The following is a 21929-nucleotide window of genomic DNA, read 5'->3' as shown; positions in this document are numbered from 1 at the left end:
TCAGCAGTGGTGGTTTGGGAAGGTGGATGACAGCGTGCAAGAGCATTAGGAAATTTGTTGTGCCGTGTTACCCCTTCCTTCCTCCTAGATTGTTCTTGCCTCACAGATGTGGCCTTGTAGGAGTTGTTTCATCCATCAGCCTGTTCTTTCAGGGCACAGCTCTTGTGCCAGACAGCTCTGTGACTGGGAAGTTGCTGCGTCGGGTCTTTCACTCCTTCCTGAACGTGTTAGAAAAGTGCTGTCTTGGTTTTTGTCTTGAAGTAAAGCCATCCCCTTCTAAGAAGAGCCGGTCTGGCACAGCAGTGCCTCGGCGGAGCTGTCAAGGAGGAGTGCCTTCCCAGTCGCACATGTCGTGCGAGACAAAAGCACAAGTGATGACAGAGGCGGATGTAGAGCAAGGTTGGTGCCTGGACTAGAAATAAAAATAGTTATTTTTCAGCTTGTATTTGTCTAATCGAAGCTTGCTGCCTCCTGACCTGTGCAAGACACCTCCATGTTAGTTTGTGGTCTTGCCGGGGGAGGGCTTGTTTCCTGGGATTGCGGGTGGAGGAAACCAGATGGGGCCAAAAACTCACACACAGGTGGCCTTTGACAGCACGGCGAAAAGGCCCGGAGGAGCAGCGAGCCCTTCGAAGGCTTGGCTGTTTCCAGGTATTCTGTTGCAACAAACGGAGGGCAGGATGATAAACCTCATGTTCCAGTAAAAGCCAGGCTTTACTCACGAGCAGGATAAGACCGGGTTGTGGAAATGGGGAATTGTTTCTTCATGGGATCTCTCAGCCTCATCCCAGCATCCAGCACGGCCCACGCTGCCCCTGGGAGGTGGGCTGAGGCTGCGTGGCAGTCCCATGTGCCCGTGGGGTTTGTGCCAGGGGAGAAGTTGGGCTAGGCAGTTGGGTGAAGGCTTGGACCTGGAACACTGGGAGCTGCCTGCAGGGCTGGTTCTTCAGTGCTCGGGTGTCTGAGGCATCTTGATGGGATCCAGCATGGATCCTGACCCATGGCTGGTGTGGGAGCTCGTGCCACACGATCCCACTTGTTGTGCTGGTGATGGAACAGTCTGTGCTTCAACTCAGGTTCCCACCTTGGTCGCCCAGATCTCCTCCCCAGGACCCTACCAGTAGACGAAGCTAACAGCGATTCCATCGCAACAACCCTGTCCACTTCCTCCCTGGGCAGCGGAGGCCTCAACTCACCCGCAAATAGGTAAGGCTCTTGCTGTTTCGGCACATGGCAGGCCAGCGACTCCTGCAAGTCAGACTCATGAGCCATGGGAGGTCTTGGTGCTGCCTTATGGATGCTTCAGTTTGTGGCATGCTTGCAGAAACACCCATGTCAGTGGTCGGTGTGTTGTGGAGGAAGTTCAGTGCTGTCGGTTCAAGCATGTGCAAGGGGGAGCATTGTGTTGCCGTTCCTGCACTCCGTTACAGATGACATGATCGTGCATCTTCTGCTTGGGCTGTGTGAGGGTCCCAGTGGCTTTTAGTTCCTTGTCTGTTCTGTAATGGCTTTGTTCTGGAGTAGACGTAATTGTGCTAATTAAAGTGAGTTGGTGAAAGTGTCACTGCCAAAATGTACGTGAAGAGCATTAACGTGATGATGGATGGTGCTGTCGATGACCTTCCCGCTGCTCTTTTCAGATGGTTGGGCTCTCTTGCAGCTTACTGACTGGGTTAGCATGGAGCTCCTACAACTCCTCGCAAAGGAGGCTGCGGGGTGTGCACAGGGGTGGTTCGGAACGTCTCCGAAGCTGAAATGCATGGGGAGCCCTGAGGGAGCTGGTGGCTGCCTTTGTTTTGTTTCTCGCTGGAGTGGTGAGACTGGCAGGGACGAGGAGGAGCTGTGGTCAGAGGACAATCCCTTTCGTAGAAGTTGTTCTGAGGTGTTAACTTACCTGCCTGGAAGTGATCGGAAACCATCTTCCCCATTCCTGACCCACTGCCTGCAGAGGGGCACTGGTAGAAGTGCCTGCTCTCTCCTGAGCTGCAGGAGAACGAGCTGCAATTGTAATTAACACCTCTTACTCCCTCTGTAAAAACATGGAGACTTCTTGGTAGGGATCCTAAACCAGAGCTGCTCCTTTCCAGTATGTCAGCATGCCCGAGGCGTTCTTTTTACTTACTTAACTGCGGGTGTCTCTCCTTCAATCTCTACGTAGGTCAGTGGGCGTGCAAGTGCATAAAGCTGACAGCTCAGCAAAGGATTTGGCTAGAACAGCTCCTGGCATCTTCCTGTCTAGGTGAGGGGAGGAACCAGCCGTTGCCTGGCTAGAGGGTGTGCTCAGCGAGGCTTACCCTGGGATCTGGCCTCCCGCTCGTTGCTGGCCAGCGGCGACAGAGGTGCCGCACAGTCAGTTCATTCCGAAACTGCAGCGCTGGAACGCAGGGTGTCCCTGTGCTGCGGCTCGGCACTGCGTAACGTGTCTGCCTGCTGCCAGGCTCAGTGGTGAAGCCTCTCGGGGTGGGGTCCTCCTTACCCCGCGTGGCGCTGAGCACCCTGCTTGGCCAAAACGTGGGTTCTGGTAGGTGGGATCCAGCCTGCTGCTCCATTGGGTTGGGTCCCAGGAGGTTCCCCAGGTGCGAAGCCCGATCTGTGTTTGCCCCAGGCACCTGAGCGGAGCACACTGCTGACCGTACGCTGCGGGCGCTCGAGCGTGTGGTTACCCTATGCCAACATCGCGTGAAACCATGTGCCAGCGCCAGACGGTGGTGATGAAATCCAGGAAGGAGCACAGACCCGTGTTTTCTCCCGTATGGGGCCCTGGGATCCGAGCTCCCTACATCAGACATGTTGTCAGAGGCTTAAATCCGCTTTTGCGACCTTGGGAGATGCATAAAGCCCTGCAAACCCTGACAGGGATGAAGGCGATTTGTGGATTATTGATTTATGACACCACAACGTGTTGAATGGATTTAAAAAGGTTGTTTTTCTTTTTCCTCTGCAGACTCAGCCAGCCTAGCCAGGTGTTTACCACCCTTTGGGGAGGTAACCTCTTGAATCTCTGTAGTCCTGTGCAAAGGGCAGTGATCTCACCTGAAACCTCTCCGGCTAGAGCTTCTGCCCTGCTAGGAGTGGGCACAGGGGGAAGGCAGGATCTGGCCCGTTCCAGATCTGCCTTGGGAACTCAAGCTCAGCCCTCTCCTCCGTGCTACAACCACCTTGGTCTATCTTTTGCAGCACGACATCACGCCTGCCTCAGACACGTTGCCACGTGCCTCTGCGGTGTGCAACCTGTGTGTTGAGGACGTGCCCTCTGCGGTGGCGTAAGCGATACCGTGCAGGCGTGGGTGCTCTCGCGAGGCTGGCATTCCCCTGGTCCTCCGCCCAGCCCTGCCATTCACCTCTGGCAGAAGCGTGCTGGCGTGCGGGACGCCTAACCGCCGGCCTGTGCCGCTGGGAAGGGAAGCTGCTGACTGGCATCCTGCAGCCAGAGGGGTGTGGAGGGTGATCCCCTCCGTTTGCGAGGGGTGCTTCGTTTTCTCTTGAGTGCTGTAATTGAGTGGTGGGCTTGGTAGCGTTAGGTTAATGGTTGGACTCGATCTTCAGGGTGGTCTCCAACCGAAATGACGCTGTGATTCGTCCTGCAGCACTGCCTTAGGACAGTGCTGCTTAGTGCTGGTTAAGACAAACCTCGAGGGCTGTGTGCACTGTAACCAGCGCTGAGCACCCTTGCCTTTGGTTTCTGCGTAGGTCCCAGGCAGCGAGTCGCCAGGTAGAGAGCTCGGTGGAGGAGGAAGACGGAGCAGCTCAGAGTAACCAGGCGTGTAGATGAGGCGTGATCAGGCAGAGGGAGCCCTGCCTTCCGGCGAGGATCCCCATGTCCCATTTGGGTGCTGATCCAGGGGTGTTTCTGTGGGGTGACGTGTAGCCTGATGACTGAACAGCTCGTGCTTCCTGCTCTAGCAACAGGCAATCGAATCCCTGCTAATTCAGACAACCCCTGCAGGCAGGCTGGGACAAGCCCTGGGTGCTAGCTGCAGGAGGGCCGAGCAGGTCGTGCCATCCTGAAACCTCCTCTGCGAGTCGCCAGTGCAGCGGAGAGCCCCGACTGCTTGGCCTGGGTGAAATACGCCCTCGCAGACTTGACTTCTCACTCAAGAGAAGCTGTGGTCGCCAGATCCTCAGTAAGAAGCGGGACAAGACCCAAGCTGGGAGCTGGAGCTCCTTGGCCAGCAGGTTGCAACCTTTGAGCTGTAGGATTGTGAAAGAAATGGGGAAATGCAGAGAGTATCAGAGTAAAGGACGTCTTGTTCGGTGCCCCACATTTCCTCCCTGGCAGTGTAACCTGGCTGGCGCTCAGCGTGCGCAGGTTAGGTGTCCTGCTCTCAGGCTACCGCTTGCATTCGGAGCAGAAAAGCTTTGTAAAAGGTTTGCCAGGGGCTTTTTCGAACAAGGTGCCTCTGTCTGGAAAGGCTGAGACTCGCTGAGCTCCGGTGCTTCGGGGATTCTTTATCCTGGAACTGTTCTCACCCAAGACCATTTCTATGTTGATGAGGTGCTTGAAGGCTTCTGTAAGGAGGTGCTGCTGCTTGGCTGGACAAGAGATCCTCGTTTCTAGTGTCTGCAGTCACGTCCACGAGGAGGGATGGTTTTCTAGGTAGTGTTTTGGGTGCCTGGCCCAGCACGGATCGTGTTGGGTGTGCCTCTGTGTTAAACCTGCCTCTCAAGCGCCTTTGTGCCGGACGTTCCCGTTGGCTGGGTGCAGCAGGGCGGCCCTGGAGATGCGACTTATTGACAGCTCAGTTCTAAAAACTGCTTTACAGGTCTCCCCCTTCTGTTTCCCCAGCGGCTCCCCAGGGCCTTCTGTACCCGAGTGCTCCATGGAGCTGAGAGAGCAGCTTGAAGACCTGCAAGAGACCGAGATAAGCTTTGTGAGTACTCCCCTGTTCAGGAGGAAGAGAGGGGCTCCGGAGGTGGGTGGAGGATTGCAGGGGTTGGGTGGTCCCTGGCTGTGCTGGGCACGCGGGCGCTGAGTGGGGTGCGTGAACCGACCGGAGCAGGAGCAGATGTTCCTCATCATCCTCTGGTATGCGAAGGCTCAGCCTGCCTTGTGCCAGGCACCGTTCCTGCTCTGGGTGATAACCTGCTGCCCCCAGCGCCTTGAACTAGGCAAGTGGGAGGCAAAGCAGAGAGGTCCCTCTCTGCTGCGGGCCCGGGGTGGGCCTGATGGCGGAGACAAAGCGGGGCGAGGCTGGCCGGGCTCATCTTGCTGTCCCTGCGGCGGACGGCGAGTACTCGCAGACCCTCCGGTTTTCACGTGGGGTGGTGGCTGGGGTAAGCCTGCCCACAGCTGAACTCAGCAGCCCCCTGCGCTCTGCCTCTGCCAGGGCGGAGAAGGTTTAGGGGGAGGCCAGGCAGGAGACCCCGCTGCTCTTCCTCGGAGGAAGGCAGACGACTCCTCCCCAGCATCTCCCCTCTTTTCTCTTCACAGTGAAGCAACATCGAAGCCGCCGCAATGGAAGCAGATTGTTCTGTGCTCTGCGTGGTCTGTGGAGTCTGGCAAACGTTCAGCCCCCGTTGCTGATTTATTCTGATGTTTTTTTTAAGAAAACTTACCTGGACAGAAACGTAAAAGCTGGAAGGCTGGGACGCTTACTGGGATAGTATTAACAAAGACCTAGCCAGCACAGCTCAGCCTCGGATGCCTGGGAGTCTCCTCGCAGCCGAGCCCACCGCCGTGTCCCCGCTGTCCTCCCTGCTTTGAAGCCTGGCGGGAGGAAAGCCGGCTGTCGGCAGCAGGAGGAGGAGGAGGAGGAGCTGCTCGGCGTGGGCTGGAGCCCGCTGGAGAAGGGAGCTGCCTTCCAGGGAGTTAGCTGCTTACCGTGCCGACACCACACACCTTGCGAGAACGGGCGACTCTTTGGAGTTACGGGGGGGAAACGGGCATTAGAGCCTCATCGGGGCAGTGGCGACAGAGCAACGTGGTTTTATTTCATATTTTAAACAAGTTTTTAATTTAAATGTTTTTCTGAATTGAGTCATATCGCTTCTTTTTAGTCCTCCAAGATAGTTGTTGGTTTTTTTTTTTTTTCAATAAATAGGTTTTTTCCGTGTTCCATCAGGAAGTATCCCATGTGAGAGAGGCAGAAGGGGGGAGCAGAAGCCGCACTGCCCGTGGACGAGCTCCTCTCCCCCAGCAGCCATTCCCAGCGGCCAGAGCCGCCTCTGGTTTCAGTCTTGCGTCGCCTCGAGCCAGCAACGAGGAGAGCTGGGTGCCGCGCTGTGCTGCTCGGAGGACTTTGCGTGTGCGAAGCCTTTGAGACGTCAGGGAGCTTTTGGGATTGCTTTGTCCCCCGGTTTTTAAACAGAGCCCTTTGGTCCCTTTGCCAGGCGGGGAGGCGCAGGTGAAGGGAGATCTTTGTAAGGGGCACGCTTTTTTTTTTTTTAAAGTATTTCTTAAGCAAATGGACCAAACCCAGCCTGCTGCCTCCCCCTCACCCCTGCGCTCCATCCCGCTGCGGGCACCACGTGCTCAACCCTTCCCGTTTTTATAGCTCGGCTCCCTTTTGATATCTCGCCTGTATCGTAGCCTGTCGACACGGGTGCTCCTGGCGGCTTGGCACCAAGATTCCTACGTGACTGGGACGGGCTTCTGCCCCCGCAGAAGGACCGGGCATTCGCAGTCTGGTTTTAGACACAATAATCAGCTGAAGGAGGGAGCGTTCTGCTGCCGTTTCCTTGTGGGGACGCCTGGCCCACGCCGGCTGCAGATGCTTCTCTGGAGATCTCGGAGCGGATGTTGGACTGATCTTTATTTTCACTAAATGCTTTTTATAAAGAAACAAAGTGACTCTTCCCCGTGTTCCTGGTGGGTTAGAATCCGCTGTTCTTTTTTATATATATAAAAAGAAGTAATTTAAAGTTTGCCCTTGTGGTAGTGCAAGGGGTTTCTATACTAATTAGCAGTGATTGCTAAGGAAACAAAGAATGTAGTGGTGTAGAAAGGGATTTTTTAGTTGGTGTTTCAGAGCCAAGTCTCTTCCCACCTTCAACTTCAGCCCTTTGAAGTGGGTCGACACGAGCTGATATTTTTTAAGAAAAAGGTGGTTTGTTGTTTGTTTTCAATTCTACAGTTTTTTTTGGAAGACCGAGTGGAATGGCCTTACTCCGGGTCTGCGGCTCCCCGGGGGTTGGTGGAGCGCGAGGACAGTCGCTGTTCACAGGCGGTTTGGTTCCCAAGGGCTCTCAAACCCCGACGCTGATGGACGCCGAGCCGAGTGCCGAGGGCGGGAGGAGGATCGGCTCTGTGCCCTCTCGCTCCCCTGCGCCAGGCTCGCTCCAGCCGCTCCCGCCTCGTCGCTGCCGTGACTGTCTATATTAGACACTCAAAGCTTCTCTTCCCTCCTAACCCCAGCTCTTCGTTGTTTTCTGGTTTTTTTACCAGGAGGGAAGAAAACCAAGTCTCAAATTTTTTCATGATTTAATATTTATGAAGCTGTATTTAAGTGTTGTGTTTTTTCTTTTCCTGGGGGTAGTTATTGGGCGAGTGGGGGGGCAGGGGGGTGGCGTTTCTATATCGACCTCTGCTTTGTAACGGGTTTTCAGAACTGCTTCTTTTTGTGTGTGCGTGTTTCAGCGTGGCGGGCGACCGCCTTTCACGCCGTTATGAACACGCGTGTGGCTTTCCTCCAGCGCGGCGAGGGGACTTCGCTTCTCCTGCCCTGCCGGGGAGCCCGACGATGCCGCCGTGACCTCTGCGTCGACGTCGGGTGACAGGACGGAGCTGCTCCGTGTCGCCACGCTGGGACCCCGCCGTGGCCAGCCCCGGCCGGAGCCGCTCGTACCGTGCCTGACCGTTGTCCTTTCGGCTCTGTAGCGCTGGCGGCCTGGCCGCTGTCTCGGGCCCACAATACACGGTGTGCTGCTGAACCCACCGCCCGCCTGCCTGCTCTGTCCGGGGGTCGCGGGGAGCGGGGGGAGGGCCTCGTTCCTTCTGGAACCGGCGGAGGGAGGGGACGGGTTGCGGGGGGGCGTCTCTGGGCCTGGTGGGCCTGGCGCTGCAGCCGCCATTACAGCCCTGCCAGGACTACAACTCCCAGCGTGCCCCGCGGCCGCCGCTCCTCACCTCGCCAGACGGGGAGCGGCGATTGGCTGGTAGCGCGGAGCCAATCGGCGGGCGCCTTGTTTGGTGGGATCCGGGCCGGTCGTGAGGGAAGGAGGCAAGATGGTTCTGGAGAGCACCATGGTGTGGTGAGCGGGCGGGCGAGCGGGCCGGGCCGCGGCGGGGGGGGCCTCTCCCCGCGCCCCTCTCCCCTCTCCCCCCGCGCCCCAGCCCCGCCGAGCCCTGGGGCCGCCGCGCGTTTCCCTGAGTCATCCCGGGCGGCGGGGCCGGGCCAGGCCGGGGGCGGGGAGGAGCTGTGAGGGGAGGCAGAGGCGCGGGCTGGGGGAGGAGGGGGAGGGAGAGGGTGGCGTGAGGTGGGGCGCGGGGTCGGGGCGCGGGGTCGGGGCGCCGGTGAAGGTCTTGGGCGCTCGGGGGGGTTGGGGACTGTCACGGAGAGCGGGGGGTGCAATGAGGGGGGGAATTGCAGTCCCAGAGACAAGCGCAGGCTGGGCGGGGAGTGGCTCGAGGGCGGCCCTGAGGAGAAGGACCCGGAGTACCGGTGGCTGAGAAGCTCGGTGTGAGCCGGCAGTGTGCGCTGGCAGCCCAGAAGGCCAACCGTACCCTGGGCTGCACCAAGAGCAGCGTGGCCAGCAGGGCGAGGGAGGGGATTCTGCCCCTTACTCCGCTCTCGTGAGACCCCACCTGGAGTCCTGCGTCCAGCTCTGGAGCCCCCAGCATAGGAAGGACATGGAGGTGTTGGAGAAGGGCCAGAGGAGGGCACGAATATGATCCGAGGGCTGGAGCACCTCTCCTACGAGGACAGGCTGAGGGAGCTGGGGCTGCTCAGCCTGGAGAAGAGAAGGCTCCGGGGTGACCTTAGAGCAGCTGCCAGTGCCTGGAGGGGCCGACAGGAAGGATGGAGAGGGGCTTTTCACAAGGGGGTGTAGTGATAGGACAAGGGGGTATGGCTCTAAGCTAAAAGAGGGCAGATTTAGATCAGATATTAGGAAGAAATTCTTCGCCCTGAGGGTGGTGAAACCCTGGCCCAGGTTGCCCAGAGAAGCTGTGGCTGCCCCCTCCCTGGCAGGGTTCAAGGCCAGGCTGGATGGAGCTCTGAGCACCCTGGGCTGGGGGAAGATGTCCCTGCTCATGGCAGGGGGGGTGGACCCAGATGATCTTTAAGGTCCCTTCCAACCCAAAGCATTCTATGATTCTGTGGCGCAGGCTGGCTCTGCTGGTGGGGAGAGCTCCTGGGTGAGGGGGGGTCCGCCGGGCTGTGGAGCAGGGAGGGGGGCTTGGCAGCTGGAGGCGAGCCCGCTGGAGGGACCAGGGCTCTGGTGCGACGCTGCGGCGCCGAGCCGGGGTCCCGTCCGTGCGGAGCCGGGCTGCGGGGCTCCAGGCGGGCGTGCCTGCGGCCTCTCGGGCTCACCCGGCACCACCAGGCTGGGGTCCGCGTGGAGCAGCTCTCGTCTCCGTTACTGCTCCTCAGCATCGCTGTCGAGGGAAGAGGTTTTGTCCCTGGACGCCGAACGCGGCCGGGGCTGGACAGGGAGGTGAACGTTGGTGTGTTGTTGTTAACACAGCAGCTGCTGCCCTGTCGGTTTTGAGTTTTGGTGTTGAAAAAGGCCGTGATAGAGAAAACCAGTGAAACCTGTCCAGGTTCTGTCGTTCCCTTGGCTCTCTGCGCGGTCCTGCAGCTGTTTGGATAAAGATGTTACTGTAGGCCGACTCGCAGACCGCGTATCGAAGTCCTTGATGTTTTCTCTGGGTAACTCTTTGCTTACTCACGTTTAAGGGTATTAAAACATGTCGCTGCTCCTTGTGTTGTCCTGGAGAGCAGGAGGAATTCACTGTTACCCCGTGAACAGTAAGCTGCAGATCAGGTGGCCTCGGCCCGGTCGCTTCCTGACTTTTTGCCTGAGGTGAAGTTCAGGCAGCGGCAGCTCCCCACTCCGCAGCTCCCGGCGGCGTGCTTGGCGTGGGCCGGGGGAGAGATGGCTCGGCACAGCCCAGGCACGGTCAGGGAAACGGTCAGAAGTGGGGCTTTTCTCAGAAGAAGCCTTTTCCCTGCTGTCAAAACTAAGAAATTCAGGGAGTTCTCCTCAGGGAGGTCTTAATTTGGGCCCAGAATAAACTCTCAAGCTCTTATTTAATGCGTCCTCCTTCCTGGGGTCGCTTTCCTGGAGGCTGGCGTAAGAGAAGGGCTGATTCCGCCTGCTCCGGGCTGTATTTAGTAGCCGATGGAGTGGAGGGCAGGGGTTTGATTTTGGCGATGTGGCCGCTGGCGTGAGACGCTGCGGGGCACTGTTGCCGTGTGCTGTGCGGTTTGTGGGGGCCGGGACACCCGCTGCGGGCGGAGGGTGTGAACGCCGGGCTGTGGGCTCGGGGGTTCGGCTCGTCGCCGTGTCGCTTCGAGGAGGGCACCGTGCCGGCGGAGCAGAGCCCTGTCGGAAAGCGACCGCCGTCCCTGCGCTGGGAAAGCTGCTTTTTGTCCTGAGGAAAGCTCCGTGGGGGCGATGAGCGCGGAGCTTTGCGCTTTGCCGTGGAGCGGTGCCTCTTGGTGGTTCTTTTGTTGTGGAGGCAGAAGGCGCCATGAAGGAGACGTGGGACTGAGGTCTGTGGCCACCGGCGCCCGTCATGCTCTTCAGCGAGGAGTGGCAGCCTCCAGCTCCAAGCCGGCTGCTTGGCTGCTGGGGGGGTTCCGGCCTTTGTCCTGTGACCCAGAGGTCGGATCTGATCGGAAAGCTCAGGGAAACGCAGAGACGACTTGTCTCTGCTCTGGGAAACGTCCGTGTCTGCTGCCTGTCCCCAGCTGCGTCACCTTGGGTGTGCAGTCCCGAAAAGCACGCTTTGGGGATCAGCCTCAGCCGCTGCACCAGCTGACACCTTCCTCTCCGTGTTCCAGCGTTGACAACAGCGAGTACATGCGGAATGGAGACTTCCTACCCACTCGCCTGCAAGCCCAGCAAGATGCTGTCAACATCGTGTGCCACTCCAAAACGCGCAGTAACCCCGAGAACAACGTGGGGCTCATCACCTTAGCCAAGTACGTGGAAAGGGGGGGGAACTGGCCTCAGGGTGACACTGAGGAGCGGCTGGGGGCACCCGTGAGGAGCACAGGGAACAGGGGAGGTTGCACAATGGGACAGCAATAGCACGGTCTGAACCAAACCCGTTCTTCTGGGAGGACTGGTATGAGAAAACCTGGTTCCTGACTGGTCTCCAGCTGGTTGGGCCTGCTCCTGCAGCGCCAGGACGTGGTACGGAGGCTGTTCTCTCTCAGGAGCTCTCTGCCAGACCCGTTGATTCGTGGCCTTGTGCCCCGAAGGGTGGCAAGGAGGGGCTGCGCTGGCACTGCCGCCCGCGGGCAGCCCGGGAGAGCCGTTCCTCCGCATTTCGGTGCCTCCCTCTGAGGCAGAGTCCATGAAGACTGGCTGGGGCTCAAGGGTGCTGGGGCAGAGGACAGAGACACACACAAGCCTGCGTGCAGGCAGATGCCTTTGGGTTTTTTTAGGAAAGCAGGCTGTAAGTCTTGCTCCCCGCCCGCACCGCCCCAGCAGAGCCCAGGGCGCTGGCTCTGGGAGCAGCCCAGCTGCCGCGTAGCGCAGGGAACGCGTGTCCTACCCCGCAGCAGAGAAGGGTTTGGCAAAGGAATTGTCGGAGGGGTGGGCAGCGTGCGTGTGTCTGTGTTGCAGCAACTGTGAAGTGCTGACCACGCTCACTCCAGACACGGGCCGGATCCTCTCAAAGCTACACACGGTGCAACCCAAAGGAAAAATCACCTTTTGCACAGGGATCCGAGTTGCTCACGTAAGTGGTCTTGCCGGCTCCTCACGAGCGAGTCTGCGCCTTTCTCTGTAATTCCTTTGGCCTTGGTGCGTCCTGTGAAGTTACCTGTCCTGTCGGTGGTGGATGCGGCAGCCGGGTTCTCTCCCTGCCTCTGCGGCTGACCCATACCCAGCAAATCGTTTTGGTTTTGCCTCCAGTCCCCTGTCTGCAAAATGCAGCTGAAACCTCCTTTGTAAAAGCTCGGAAGTTTAACGGTCCGGTGCTGGTTTGCTTCGGAGGAACCTGGCAGCTGCGTCGTGGAAGTCCAGCTGAGCAGCACAGCCCTTCCCGCCCCGCGGAGAGCAGCCCCCAGCCCAGGCGTCTCCCCCGGGACGTGGCCACCCTCTCGTCCTGGTTTCTTGCTCTGTCCCAGAGTGTCTCTGCCAACAGCCTGCTCCCAGCTGAGCAGGAGCTGCCAGCAAACGGGAGGCCCTTGGGGCGTGCCTGCCCGTAGGTGGTTGGGGCTTGCTGCTGAGGCGTCTCTCCTGGCATTTGGCCTCAAATTTTCCTGCGTAACAGGAGAAGTGTCAGGGGTGACAGCCGGCCACCCCCTTTTCCTGAGAACTGCACCCTGAGTACACCATGACTTCTGCCTTGCAGCTGGCTTTGAAACATCGCCAAGGCAAGAACCACAAGATGCGAATCATCGCCTTCGTTGGGAGCCCTGTAGAAGATAACGAGAAGGATGTGAGTAATGGCCGGTCACAGGAAAATACGTTGGGCCAGGTCCCTGCTCTGCCTTGAACCGTGAATTGGGTTTATTGTTGGTTCCCGGCCCTGCGTGGAGAGCAAGGCTTTGTGCCCCAGCGCAGAGGCGCTTGGCAGAGCCGCTGGAGCAGGCCGGTGCTCAGCGTGGAGGAGAGGGCAGGCGAGGGAAGGCCGGATCCCTGAGCACAGCCGGGCCCGAGCCAAGGATGGAGATCGGATCTCCCGCTGCTTTGTGTCGGATTGCCTCCCTCCCCCAGTCCAGGTGGCTCCCGAGGGGGCTGGCGCCACGTCCTGCGCCGCCAGGCTCGTGTGCCCGAGGAGCTGGGGGGGGAAAATCTGTGTCCCTGAGCAGAAACGCTGCTCCCGGCCCGCAGAAGATGCCGTGCTGCTGGCACTTAGCGTAATGCCCGGGAAGTTCATCCAGGTGTCCTGGGTCTCGGTGGAAGAGCGGGGCAGGACCGTGAGGAGACGCGGCCTGTCCCCGGCGCCGGGGCCGGTTCCTGCTGTGGCAGGAGCAGCTCCCTCGCGTGTGCTGCCGCGCAGCACTTCGGGCGCCTGTCCCACCTCAGGTGCTTTCCTGCTGGGAGGGCCTGACGCTGGGCGGCCGAGCCGGGGCCTTGTGCCCCCAGGACTGCATCCTGAGGGCTGTTGTCTGGTTTCTGGTGAGCTGAGCGTGGCTGGGAGCCGAAATCCAAGCTAATGCTGCAGTGTCCCCTCGTTGCAGCTGGTGAAACTGGCAAAGCGTCTTAAGAAGGAGAAAGTCAACGTTGACATCATCAATTTTGGAGAAGAGGTGAGACTTCTGCCGCGTTTCTGGTATAAGATCCAAGGCAGGATTCTGTACCCTCCCCAGCCCAGAGCCCGTACTCGGGCACGTGAGGATAGGAATCATTCTCTGAGCCTCGGTCTCCTCAGCGGCTCCTTGACGTGGAGAGGAACGTTTCCCCCTGGGAAGACACCTCTCCCGTTTCCCTGCGGGCGCCGCAAATGCTTTCCATCCGGGTGGGAACAGCGGAGCTCTTGGCTCCCACATGGGGTGCGCGGAGAGGCGCGGGGTGCGCGGAGCAGCCGGCCGTCCCTCTCACAGAGCCGGGGAGGGAGCCAGGCAGAGCTCTGCTCCCAGCCTTTCCCCTTGGCCCTAGGAAGCCAACACAGACAAGCTGACCGCCTTCATTAACACCTTGAACGGCAAGGACGGCACCGGCTCCCACCTGGTGACGGTGCCGCCGGGGCCCAGCCTGGCCGACGCCCTCATCAGCTCCCCGATCCTGGCCGGGGAGGGAGGTGCCATGCTGGGCCTCGGCGCCAGCGACTTCGAGTTCGGCGTGGACCCGAGCGCAGACCCGGAGCTGGCTCTGGTGAGCGCTGGGGAGGTGGAGGGCGGCTGTGGGTGCTGCGCTCCGGCCGGCCAAGCTCAGCCGCCTGCCTCTCCCCGTCTCCGCAGGCGCTGCGCGTCTCCATGGAGGAGCAGAGGCAGCGGCAAGAGGAGGAGGCCCGGAGGGCTGCGGCCGCTTCTGCGGCTGAGGCTGGGATCGCAGCCACGGGCGGGGACGGTGCGGAGCTGGGCTGGGAGCGCAGCGGGCAGGGGTGGGAGGGCGAGGGGTCGGCGCGGGTGGGGCTCCGGGTGCTGCGGGGCTCCGGGTGCTGCGGGGCCGAGCTCTGCTCATGACGGGGCCGCTTTGGTGCTGGTGCCGCAGGGAGCGGCTCTGCCCTGGCCCCTTCCCTGGCGCGGCCGCATGTGCGAGGGGAAGGGCATCGCCGGGACAGCACCCGGGCTGGCTGCTGAGCGCGGGCTGTGTCTGCGCAGACTCGGACGACGCTCTGCTGAAGATGACGATAACGCAGCAGGAGTTTGGCCGCGCTGGGCTGCCCGACCTCAGCAGCATGACGGAGGAGGAGCAGATCGCCTACGCCATGCAGATGTCGCTGCAGGGCGCGGGTGAGTGCCCGCTGCTGGCGCTCGGCCCGTTCCGAAGGGAAAGCCGCGGGGCAGCTGCTCTGCCTGCGGACAGGAACCGCTGGCCCAGACCCCCGAGCAGCGGCAGGGTGGGTGCGTGAGCCGTGGGGGCTGTGGGTGCGCCAGCCCGCCGTCCTCAGCCGTCCCTCTCCTCCGGCAGAGTTTGCGCAGGCGGAGGCGGGCGAAGTGGACAGCAGCACCGCCATGGATACCTCCGAGCCCGCCAAGGTGAGGGGCCCGGCCCTGTCCCCGCTCCCTCCGGGGGGACGAGGGGTTCCCAGCCCATCCCCACCTCCCCCCGCTGCCCGCAGGAGGAAGACGACTACGACGTGATGCAGGACCCCGAGTTCCTGCAGAGCGTGCTGGAGAACCTGCCGGGCGTGGACCCCAACAACGAGGCCATCCGCAACGCCATGGGCTCGCTGGCCTCGCAGGCCGCCAAGGAGAGCAAGGACAAGAAGGACGAGGAGAAGAAGTGAGGGCGCTGGGCGGGGGTCGCTGCCGCCCACCCCGGGGTGAGGTGGTGGGGCTGGGGCCGAGCAGCGCCCGCGGCTGCCAGGGGGCAATAAAGGCTTTCCCGGGGGCCGCTGTCCTGCGCCTCAGTGGGGCCCAGCCCCGGCCCCCCGCGGCCTCTGCTGCCCCCGCGCTGGGGCTGCTGGGCCTGGCTCTTCCCTGGTACTGGGGATACTGGGTTGCCCTCTCCCCTGTAGTGCAGGGAACTGGGCCCCGCTCTCCCCTGCACTGGGGGGGGACCGCTGGGCCCTGGCGCTCCCCTGTACCGGGGGGAACTGGGCCCGGGTCTCCCTTGTGCTCCCCGTGCACACGTGTCTGGGGGCGGGGCATGGCTACCCAAGCCCCGCCCACTGCGTACCTTTCTACCACCCGTAGCATGTTTACAGTGAGGCTGAAGAGGGTTGGCCTTGGTGGCTGATTGGCAGAGGAGTCAGCCAATCAGCGAGGGGGTGGTGTGGATGTTGTCAGTTCAGGGGGCTGGGGAGGTGGCCAATGGGGTGGTGATGAGGGCCGGGGAGGGCGGGATTTTGTGTTGAATGGCAGCTAGACGGTTCAATGGGTGGTGTGGCAATGTCATGGCGGGTGGGCGGGCCAGCCAATGAGGGAGCAAAGAGGCAGGGGCGTGCCTGAGTGACAGGGCTCTTCACCAACGGGGCTGAGCCTTGTGCATCACGTGCTAGCCAGAACTGGGCGTGGCAGGCTCCCATCCCCCTCACTGTCACTCAGTGCCAGCAAATGGGAGAAAATGATTGAACCACTTCTGAGAGATTCCAGCCAATGGGACTGGAGAAAAGGCGGGCCCTGGAGTTGAGCGACAGGTCTCTCGCTCAATAGGAAAACAACAGCTGGGAGACGCCCTGATGGACGTTCCATGTGGCCAAATAGCTGCGAGAACTCGTGCTTGAAGGACAGCCTCGTTTGACCAATGGAAAGTGGGAGGAGGCCGGCTGGATAGATGAATAAAGCCTCCAGCCAATAAGCAGCGCGGCTGAGCCGTGGGCGACCGAGCCGCAACCACCAATAGGAAGCGGGGTGGGCGGGGACCATCCTTTGAACGGCACCGCCTTCCCCCAATGAGCACACCCTGCGGGAGGCGGGCTCCAGCTACGCAGTTGTCGTCCGCTCCTCCAACGGCGAGTGCGAACGGCCGCGACCCCCCGCGAGCGACGGCGGAGCTGGCCAATCGCGATGCGCGCAGCGGCGAGTGGCGGGCGGCGCCGCCAATGGCGCGGCGCGAGTGGGGGCGGGAGAGCGGCGCGCGAGCGGCCGGCGGCGGAGGGCGGGGGGCGCGAGCCAAGCAGGAAGTGGCTGAGGAGAAGCGGCCGCCGCGGAGGGGCCTGGGCCGGAGCCGGCCGCCCCCCGCCCGCAGCAGCAGCAGCAGGTACCGCCCCGGCGGGACCCCCGGCCTCTCGCGGCCCCGGGCGCGCGGGGGGGGACCGAGGCCTGGGGTGTGCGGGGGCGGGGAGGCCCGCGGGGCGGGGAGGCCTGCGGGGAGGTGCCGGCCCGGCCCGTCTCGCTCTTCGAGACCGCGGTGGGGGGGTGGGGAGGGCCAGGGGCGCCCCCTTCCCCCGCGGGGCCAGGGATGGGGGGGGGGTCACGGCCGCCCGCTCCCCGTTCGCCTCCTCTGCCGTTCGCCCCCGCCCTCCCGGTGAGATCGGGGTGCGGGGGGGGGCGAGCAGCCTAACGGGCACCCCGCGCCGGCCCCTTCGGGCGGGGGGGGCCGCACGGGCCTGTGGGCATGGGGTGGGGAGCGGCCGCGGCTGCTGGGGGGGCCGAGCTCGTCGCTGCCCCCAGGCCTGCGGGGTTGAAGGGGGGGGCCCTGGCCCTGCCTCCCCTCGGCGCTGTCTCCGGGGCGCCCGACCGCGTCCCCCTCCCTCCCCGGCGGCGGGGGGCTGGCAGTGCCCCCCCGCATCTCCCGGGGACACCTGGCCCTGTGCCCCCCGGCATCGCTGGGAAGGGGACCCCTCCTTCCCTCTGGCCGTGCCCCCCGGGAGTTGGGGCGGGATGAGGCCCCCCGCTGCTGGGGGGGCTCGGGGGGGGGCGCGGGGGCTGCTCACGGACCCCTCAGCTCCTGGCGCGGCCTGGTCCCGGCTCCCGCTCCGGGAACGTTGTCAGCCCCTTCCAGAGCTCCCGGGCCTGAGCCCCGTCCCCCTCCCTGCCCGGGGGGGCTGAGGAGGGGGCGCGGCCTTCCCCCTCCAGCCCGGAGCCCCGAGAGGGGCTGGCAGGGGTCCCCCCCTTCTCAGCCGTAAGGTCCCTTGCCGAGAGGTGGTGCCTGGTTTGGGGGCTCCGGTTCCCGGGGGGAGTTTCTCGCCCCTCCAGTGCGAGGAGCGGCCGTGTGAACCAGAACCCGCTCGGGCTCTGGGCCGTTGAGCTCTGCTTGGGTGTCCTCAGGTACCGCCGTCCCCAGGACGGAGTTCGAGAGCGGGGCGCGGGGGTCTCGTCTCCCACCCCGCCGTGCTGGGATGAGCGGTGCTGCGGCTGCCGGACGGCGCGGGGTTTTGGGAGGGGGGAAGCTCCCAGTTACACCACATTTGGGAGGGGAAGGGGACGCGGGAGGGGTGGAGAGGATCCTGTTGCAGCCTCGGTGCTGCAGCCTGTGTGGTGGTGGAGGAAAGAGGGGGTCCTGTAACAGCTGCCTGCCTCTTTGGGGCTGGCTGGGAGGGCTCGGGGGGCTCTGGGAGGGCCCGGTGTGGTTCCAGGTGTGGGAGAAGGCTCGCGGGGAGGTCGGCACCGTCCTGCACTGCGGTCTGGGTCCCCCCGACCTCCTGCGGGAAGGACACGGGGAATAGTGAAGATGAACGGCAGGATCTTGCTGCCGCTTCTCGAGGTGCCGGTGAGGGTCGGGGGGCTCTGGCCTGCTTTGGGGCTGCAGGCAGCGAGGGGGCCCTGCTGGGGGTGTTTGCTGGAGTCCAGAGGACGAGGAGGCGGAGGGGCAGGGAGTGGGCCTTGCAGGGAAGTCAGACATTCCATAGGACCATTTCTGGTGGGACTCGGCCACTGCCTGAAGAGCCTTCTGGCTTTTGGTGTGGGAGAGGGAGAGGGGCTTGGCTGTGAGAACACGTTGTTTTCTTTCAAACCCCGTTTCTTTTCTCTCTTCTCCTCCCGTTTCTCGGTCTTGGCCCCTGTGAAGTCCCTGAATTCCTCGCTGCTGGCGGCTGCGTGTCATCGGGTAACGGCAGCCCTTGGTGCTGCGATTACCTTCCCACAATTAGTTTAATTCAAGGAGCCTTCCCTGGAAGCTGAGCAGGGAGGTTTGGCAGCCTCCATGCTGGGGTTTCAAGCAGTGCGTTCGGCACCGAGCCTGGTTTGTGGAAGCAGCCGCCTCGAAGGACGGATTTTTAGTGCGTCTGAGGGGGACAGAACCGTGTCGCCCCACATCTGGCCATGCTGGCGTTAGCAGAGGTGGGAGCACAGGCAGAGGGGCTTCCCCAAGGCTTTCTCCTCCCAAGTTTTCCTGGTCGGGAGCGGCAGGAGGACCAGCGAGCTCTGCCAGCGCTTTCCCTCCTGGTGTCGGTCCTGCCGCCTGGTCTGTGCGAGGGGGTCCTGGCTCCCCGCAGGGACCACGCTGAACCGGTGGGACCGTGCAGAGACGCGAGGCTGCGGCGTTGGAGGGACGGTGCCGGTGTGGGGGCAGCTGGGGATCTCCGGGGATGAGCAGGAGTACCAACAGCACCCGAAGCGCTCGGCGTCTGGCAGGCATCGCGCCTGTCTCTGGTTTGCTGGGTTTATTCCGCCCCGATTAGGTTCTCCGGGCTCTAATCCCCCTTGCTGACGCGCGATTGCCCCCTGCAAGGTATTTTCTAGGGCTTTAATGTATTTGTACTGTTGAGTACCCAAGCGCACATCTGGGGACTACAAAGATAATAACGCGCCCGTAGCGAGCGAGCGCGGTCGTGGTGCGGGGCCGTCGTAGCGTGTGACGGGAGCGGGGGAACTCCGTGTTCCCTTCCTTTTGGCACCCGACGTGGCAGACTCTGTTTATACCGCCAGAATAAACGGGGTGGCCTGGCTGAGTTTGTAAAACCCAGCGTGATGAAATAGGACGCACCCCCCCGGGATGGAGGTCGCCGGTAACGGCACGTCGCAACGTGGAAGGGATCCGGGCTGAGGGGAGCGTCGCCGGGCTCAGCGCCTGGGGAGATCCTGGTCATTCTTCCGCAAAATGTCTGCCCTTGTCCACGTACACCAGCGTGGATCCTGGTCATACTGGTAAACCTGGGAGCAGAAACCTCCCCGTGTTGGTGCTGAGGCTGCTTGATGCCGATCGCGGCTACAAAAACCCCTGCCAGTGTTAAAAAACTTCATTTTTCAGGCCGGCCAAATCGTTGGGATTTCTGGATCTCGTCCACCGCTTGTTTGTGTTGATACCTCCAGAAGTTAGCAGATGGTAGGGACTTAATTCTGGTGAGCGTATGGGGATTTAATCCGCAGCCGGCCTCCGGTCGGGACGCGGCGGCCCTGCCTGGCAGCCGTGCTCCGTGCCGGGCTGGGGCTCGGGGGCCGGACGGGGCCGCCAGGCTCCTCTCCGTGGGGTCGCACCGGACGCGGGGGAGCGGAGTTCCCTGCTCCGTTCCCTGCCGAAGCGCCTTTTTTCCTTGGTTTCCGTGAAATCCGTGAGGAAGCTATTCCTATCCCGGCAGGGGGAATCTGTGTGTGCTGCGGCTTGGGGAGAGCCCGTCTCCTCCCCCCGCCCTTCGCTTCGGATTCCCCTCTGGCTTGGAAAGACTCGCTGCTGTCGCAAGACCTGTGGAAAGATAAAATTGGTGTTTCGGTGGCGACAGCTGCCGGCGCTGGGTCTGACACCAGCCCTGTCTTTTTATTTCACCGTGAATGTTGCGCTCGCCTGTTTCTCTGCCCCCCGACGCGTCGGAGGGAGATCCGGATGAGAGGTGGTGCTGGAGACGCTGGGGCGGCCGGGGCGGCCGGATGCCGCTCCCTTCTCTGGGGGGGTTGATGAGCTGCAGAGAATAACGTGGGGTTTTTGGGTTTTTTCTGGGGATGTCTGCACAGGGCTAAACCCGAGAGCTACCCGTGCCCGTCCTGCAGCAGGTAATCCAGCCTCCGCCTTCAGACCTCCGTGGGGTCCGAGGCCGCGGGCGGGCCGCAGCCGGGGTGCGGCGAGCGGGAACTTTGTGTTTTCTCACTCAGTTTCGAAGCGGGGATGATGGAGGTGCGGTGCAGTGGGAGGCAGCGCTGAAGAAGGAGGGGAGATACCGCTGCTGGGCACAGGTCTGCGTCCCCGGCGGAGCGGGGCTGGGCTGCGTCGGGTGCTCGGGGAACACGGGCGCCTTGTTCGTCGCTGGCGAGCCCGGTCGCACAGAGACAGCGTGTGTCATGTACGTACGGAGACAGATACCTACCGCCTCGCCAAAATCAGTCGTGCCAACGCAAAATAACTCCACTTTTTTGCAGTTGCTGGCCTTGTTGATTGGTCTGGGGTAGGGTTTTGCTGTTCCGTGCTCCCCCTCCCACGGCTTTCGCCCCGGGAGCGCTGCCAGCAGAGCCTCCGGGCGCAGGGACGGCCTCGGCTCCGCGTTTGGAGGCTGGGGTTTGCGTCACCAGGGCCTGTTCTGTTGGACGATTGCTCCTCGCTGACACGGCCGCAGGCACCCGAGCGAGCCGTGTTTGCGTTGCCGTGCTGGCGGACGCGGCTGGAGTGCTTTGCCGCACCGACTTAGCCGCTCGGTGCAGCTGCGGTGCCAGCGCCGGGCCTGGCGCTGTCACCAGCTCTGCCGCCCGCGCTCCCGTAGGAAATGGAGCCAGGAGGGGGTTTTCAAGCAGCGCTGCTCCTCCTCCTCCTCCTCCTGCTGCTGCTCGAGCTGCACCGGAGCGGTGCTGGCTGACCTGTGCAGGCACGCAGCTCGCCAGCCGGCTCAGCCCCGGCGTTCGCCGGCCGCGGGTCTGCGTTTGCTCTGCAGAGCGGAGCAGCCGCGGCAGCCATCGACGTGCTTGTTCCAGCCCGAGGATGTGACGGGCCTGCCTGTTCGCCCCGGGCAGGCGTCCGGCCGCGGCCCTGCTCCTGGCCCAGGGGCGGCTTTGCCACGCCAGGCGGGAGCGCCGCAGGCGATGGGGCTGCCGGGGCCCTGCCGAGGGGCCCTGCCGAGAACCCCTGCCAGCGCCCGGCGTTTCTCCGCTGCTCCCGCTTGACCCGCGGAAGCGTCCGGCTCGCTCGGCTCCCGTGCCAGGCCCGGTGGCTGGATCTGCGGGGAGGAAGGGGTGGCGGGTGGGGGGGGATGCCTGGGCCTGGGGGACAATGCCCAGCCCCAGGGGGATGCCCCGGGGCAGATGCCCGGCTCAGGGCTGGACGTGCGGCCTGTTGGGATGTTAATGCGGAGGGACGGCTGAGCCGAGCACAAAGGAGCAGGAAACACGCGCATAATGGCTGGAGTCCTGATCCCCCGCTGCCGCCGAGCAGGAGAACAAAGCTGAGGGTTTCAGATGGCCGATCGAGCGCCCTGGCAGAGCGCTGCTGCCCGCCTGGTACCTCCCGGGAGCCTTTTCATGTGCGAGAAGCAAAGAAGAAAGGAAAGGGGGAGGAAGGAAGGAAGGACAGACAGGCGGAGGGCTTTCCACGGCAGGTCAGGAGCAGGGCACAGCCCCTGCTTGGGGCAAGGAGAGGCAGTAGATTTCCTTGGGAAAAATTAATAATTAAACTCTTGAAGTGCCTTAAAGTGACCGTTCTGTCCCCGGCCATCAGTGAGCTGACAGCCAGGCTCGGCGAGAGCTGCCCACCGTGCCGCCTTCTTGTGTCTCATCCGGGCTGTGCTACCAAGCCAGGTCTGCTGGGGTTTGTGGCCGCGCCACTCGCCGCTCGCAGGCTGGTTATCCGCTGGAGCGAGGGGACCTGCCGCAGCAGACCCTGCTGAAACCGCCCATGCCGGG

At 62.5% G+C, this 21929-nt stretch overlaps 2 protein-coding genes across 2 annotated transcripts in view; both read left to right on the top strand.

The window, feature by feature from the left end:
• The window catches only part of LOC104337856 (putative PIP5K1A and PSMD4-like protein), a 34151-nt gene extending 19034 nt beyond the window's left edge, over positions 1–15117 (top strand). Inside the window, exons 13-32 of the mRNA XM_075445270.1 lie at positions 262–399; positions 1077–1206; positions 2159–2239; positions 4787–4871; positions 5110–5274; positions 5707–5808; positions 6495–6738; positions 7074–7310; positions 7476–7530; positions 7633–7780; positions 8099–8190; positions 10947–11087; positions 11737–11851; positions 12470–12556; positions 13302–13370; positions 13720–13935; positions 14022–14130; positions 14385–14516; positions 14695–14762; positions 14846–15117. Of these exons, the coding sequence (XP_075301385.1) occupies positions 262–399; positions 1077–1206; positions 2159–2239; positions 4787–4871; positions 5110–5274; positions 5707–5808; positions 6495–6738; positions 7074–7310; positions 7476–7530; positions 7633–7780; positions 8099–8190; positions 10947–11087; positions 11737–11851; positions 12470–12556; positions 13302–13370; positions 13720–13935; positions 14022–14130; positions 14385–14516; positions 14695–14762; positions 14846–15013 (2582 nt within the window). The 3' untranslated portion in view covers positions 15014–15117. The remainder of the gene's footprint in view (positions 1–261; positions 400–1076; positions 1207–2158; positions 2240–4786; positions 4872–5109; positions 5275–5706; positions 5809–6494; positions 6739–7073; positions 7311–7475; positions 7531–7632; positions 7781–8098; positions 8191–10946; positions 11088–11736; positions 11852–12469; positions 12557–13301; positions 13371–13719; positions 13936–14021; positions 14131–14384; positions 14517–14694; positions 14763–14845) is intronic.
• A 1206-nt stretch (positions 15118–16323) lies between these two features.
• Positions 16324–21929, top strand: part of ZNF687 (zinc finger protein 687) — a 28541-nt gene continuing 22935 nt past the window's right edge. The window contains exon 1 of the mRNA XM_075445090.1: positions 16324–16428. The gene's annotated coding sequence lies outside the window, so the exon portion shown is untranslated. The remainder of the gene's footprint in view (positions 16429–21929) is intronic.

The sequence above is a fragment of the Opisthocomus hoazin genome, chromosome 30 (genome assembly GCF_030867145.1).
Source record: "Opisthocomus hoazin isolate bOpiHoa1 chromosome 30, bOpiHoa1.hap1, whole genome shotgun sequence".
Taxonomy (NCBI): Eukaryota; Metazoa; Chordata; class Aves; order Opisthocomiformes; family Opisthocomidae; genus Opisthocomus; species Opisthocomus hoazin.
This window is presented reverse-complemented; position numbering and strand designations above follow the sequence as displayed.